At 40.1% G+C, this 3,451-nt stretch overlaps 1 protein-coding gene across 1 annotated transcript; it reads left to right on the forward strand.

The window, feature by feature from the left end:
* The first annotated feature begins 2,317 nt into the window (after positions 1-2,317).
* TAS2R16 (taste 2 receptor member 16) lies at positions 2,318-3,202 on the forward strand. The gene has a single exon (XM_004386554.1). It carries the CDS (start codon positions 2,318-2,320, stop codon positions 3,200-3,202), a length of 885 nt encoding a protein of 294 aa, XP_004386611.1.
* The last annotated feature ends 249 nt before the right edge of the window (positions 3,203-3,451 follow it).

A 3,451-nucleotide genomic window follows, 5' to 3' on the forward strand; every position in this document is an offset into this window, starting at 1 on the left:
AGATCTCTAAGTGGTTTAAACTATAGGTGTTTATTCTGCTCATGAAACAAAATTTCAGAGTTAAGTCATTCAAATATTAATTAGCATTCAACAATATTAGCCTCTGTGCTGACTTCTCTGAAATTTCTCTGCTTTCGCCTCAGAATCACAAAATGGCTGCAGCAACTCACAGCATCGTGAACTCACAGAATAACACCCAACACAGGAAGAAAAGGGGAAAGAATTTTTCCTTACGAGGCTCTCTTATTGGAGATGAATGTCTTTCACAGAAGACCTCATCAGGCTTCTCCTGTCTTCCCAGAGCCCACAATTATTTGTCATGCCCAAACCAAACCAGAAACGGAAACAATAAAATAAGAGTCTGGCATTTCTGGTTCCTCTACTAAGTGACAGGTTCTGCCAGTAAGGAAAAAAATGCAGGAAGTCATCTCTGGGGAAGGCAAACAAATGTCTGCATGTTCTTTGACTATTATGAGACTATAACACAGTTTATCTGTTACTCCACCAATGTTCGTTCATTTATACAGTTACCAGTCCTTTGCTATTACAAACAACTCTAAAATACCAGACTTATGAATGTCTACTTGTATATAAGTGTAAGAATTTCTCTACAATATATAATATATACGTAGAAGTAGAATGACTATAGAATAAGGTATTTAAATTTTTTAATTTATTAAATATGACCAATTTTTTCCAGTTTAACTATATTAATCTACATTTCAACCAGCATTACATAAAGATTTCCATATCATCTCCTAAACTTGACTTTATCCAATTTCTATTTTGTTTTTTAATGTGAAGAATGAAAAGCATTTCTCACATTATTTGCATTTCTCTGATCACTAGTGAGGTTGAGCATCTCTTTGGGTATTTCTTGGTTATTATTGGTTACCATTTGGTGAATTGACTACTCTTTCATTTGCCTGTTTTCTATTTTTTTCCAATAAGTTTTTATGAGTTCTTTATATATATTCTAGATACTAATCTTTTTCTGATATATATGTATGTGTTTGTGTATATATATATATATATCATGTATGTATGTTTCTATATACATATATGATATATACAGTATTTTTGCTGGCTGAAAATAAACTCCAGGATGGGGAAGAGTCATCCACCTATGTGGGGATATGTGCCATTTAAACATGGCTGCACTATTGACAACTTCAACCCCTCAAAGGCCCATATGCTACACACAACATGTTGAGACTTGTCAGTGATGAGAAGGAGATTAGGCATGACTTGTTTTTCCAAAACCTATTGTCTCATTACTGATTGGCTTGTTTACCTGAAGTCCATTCTCCCTTGCCCGAAACTTATTTTTACTCAACCAAAGCCCATAGTTCTGTTATTTGCTTCGCTGCTTGCAGTATTGACTATAAATAAACTCCTGGGACTGAAGCCGGGGTCGACTCTTCGGAATGACCCTCCTTGGCCCCTCTTCTCTGTAAGAGTTGTGTAGTTGGCTACCGTCGCCTTTCCGACACACCTATGCAAAGGATCTCAGGGCACAGCAGGCTCATCTTGAGCAATGTGAGCAAAAACAACCTCACTATGTGCAACAAGAACAATTCCCAAAGATATAGAAAGCTTATGCTCAAGGCTTTGGAATTAGCAGAAGACCAGCAGCTAATGATTCCATGGCTGGATGGGAGGAAATGGACAAAGGAGTGTGCAATGATTTCTCTGAGCTAGAATATCCAAAGGCCAGTTAGGAGAGTGGCCTGCACTGGGTAGTGGTAGTTGAAGTTCTTGGGTTCCAGCAGTTTTGCAGGTGGAGTCTCCCTACAAAGACTTTTCATTATCATTTTTGTTTACTCTCACCCTTTAGTTGTAGCATCCACCCCAGCTTCTATGGAAACTGGGGAGACAGGGTTTCTGAGGTTGGCATTGACTGAATAGTGAAGGATTTATCATTCCTGGGCTCAAATTTTAGGCTAAAAGAGTGAAGATATTATTTAAAGAAGATGGAGGAAGCAGCTAAGGGCACCTCAGATAGAGAAAGAAGAAGAAAAAGCATGATTATAAAATAAGTATGCCTTTTATGGGAATAACCAAATTATCTTAGGAGCAAGAATCCATACTCAAACAAATTTTCCCTACATCTAGTCCTGGTAACATACCAGAAAACTAAGCATAAGCAAATCCAGTAATGGGAAAATGGCAGAGTCAAAAATGACCTGTGAAACTTTTGCATCCAGAGGGAGGTGCTGTCCTGCATGAGGCAATGTTGAGACCAGGCACTTGTTCCCTACCTAGAAATTGCTGCAGAGATTCTGAGTCCAGAAGGATACTTTGAGGTGGAAGAACGATGCCCATCCAACTCACTGTCTTCTTCATTATCATTTACATGCTCCTGTCTCTGACAATCATTGTGCAGAGCAGCTTAATTTTTGCAATGCTGGGCAAGGAGTGGGTACAGGGCAAAAGACTGTTACCCGTGGACATGATTCTCACCAGCCTGGGCATCTCCCACTTCTGTCGGCAGTGGGCATCAATGCTGTACAACTTTTGTACCTATTTTGATCCTAATTTTCTATTTTGGTACTTATCAGTCATCTGGGATTTTGCTAATAATGCCACATTTTGGTTCACCAGCTTGCTTGCTGTATTCTACTGTGTCAAGGTCTCTTCCTTCACCCACCCCATCTTCCTCTGGCTGAAGTGGAGAATTTCGAGATTGGTTCCTTGGCCGTTGCTGGGTTCTCTACTGTTTTCTTGTGTGACAATCATCCCTTCAACAATTAGGAGTCACACTCGGTCGCAGATCATCATGGAGAGTTCCCCTAGAAATAGTACTGCAACTGATAGACTTAAGATATTCGAGCAGTATGTTAGCATACCTCAGCAAATGGTTACGTTGGCTATTCCTTTCCTCCTGTTCCTTCCCTCCACCATCTTTCTTATGACCTCGCGCTCGCAACACTTGCAGCAGATGCAAGACCACCACAACACTGGCTACTGCATCTCCAACATGAAAGCTCATTCCACGGCCCTCAGATCTCTTGCCATCTTCCTTGTCTTCTTCACCACTTACTTTCTAACTTTATTGGTCTCCATTTTAGCTCACCTATTTGAGAAGAGATCCTGGTTCTGGGCCTGGGAAGCTGTCATCTACACTCTAAGCTGTATTCATTCCACTTCACTGATGCTGAGCAGCCCTACATTGCAAAAGTTTCTAAAGAAAGGGCACTGAGGCCAACTGCCAGGCCTTCAGGATCTCAGCTTCCAACTACCACAAGACTTAGCAAGATATTTTTCCTAAAGACGGTTTCATCTCTTAAGGGATGTTGGTATCAGGGTTATGAATTCAATTTTTTTTTTCACATTTTTTACACACTGTCTCTGTCTCAGGCTGATGTTCTGTCTTTGCCATTAGAAGACTACTGCAGGAAACCCATCCTAAGGAAAAAAGGATGTGGCATCTCAAGCTTCACTGAGAAAG

Source organism: Trichechus manatus, unplaced genomic scaffold (assembly GCF_000243295.1).
Source record: "Trichechus manatus latirostris isolate Lorelei unplaced genomic scaffold, TriManLat1.0 scaffold00167, whole genome shotgun sequence".
NCBI lineage: Eukaryota > Metazoa > Chordata > Mammalia > Sirenia > Trichechidae > Trichechus > Trichechus manatus.

Excerpts from the sequence above, each read along its gene's own strand:
- TAS2R16 (XM_004386554.1), top strand. The coding sequence starts at position 2,318 with ATGCCCATCCAACTCACTGTCTTCTTCATTATCATTTACATGCTCCTG.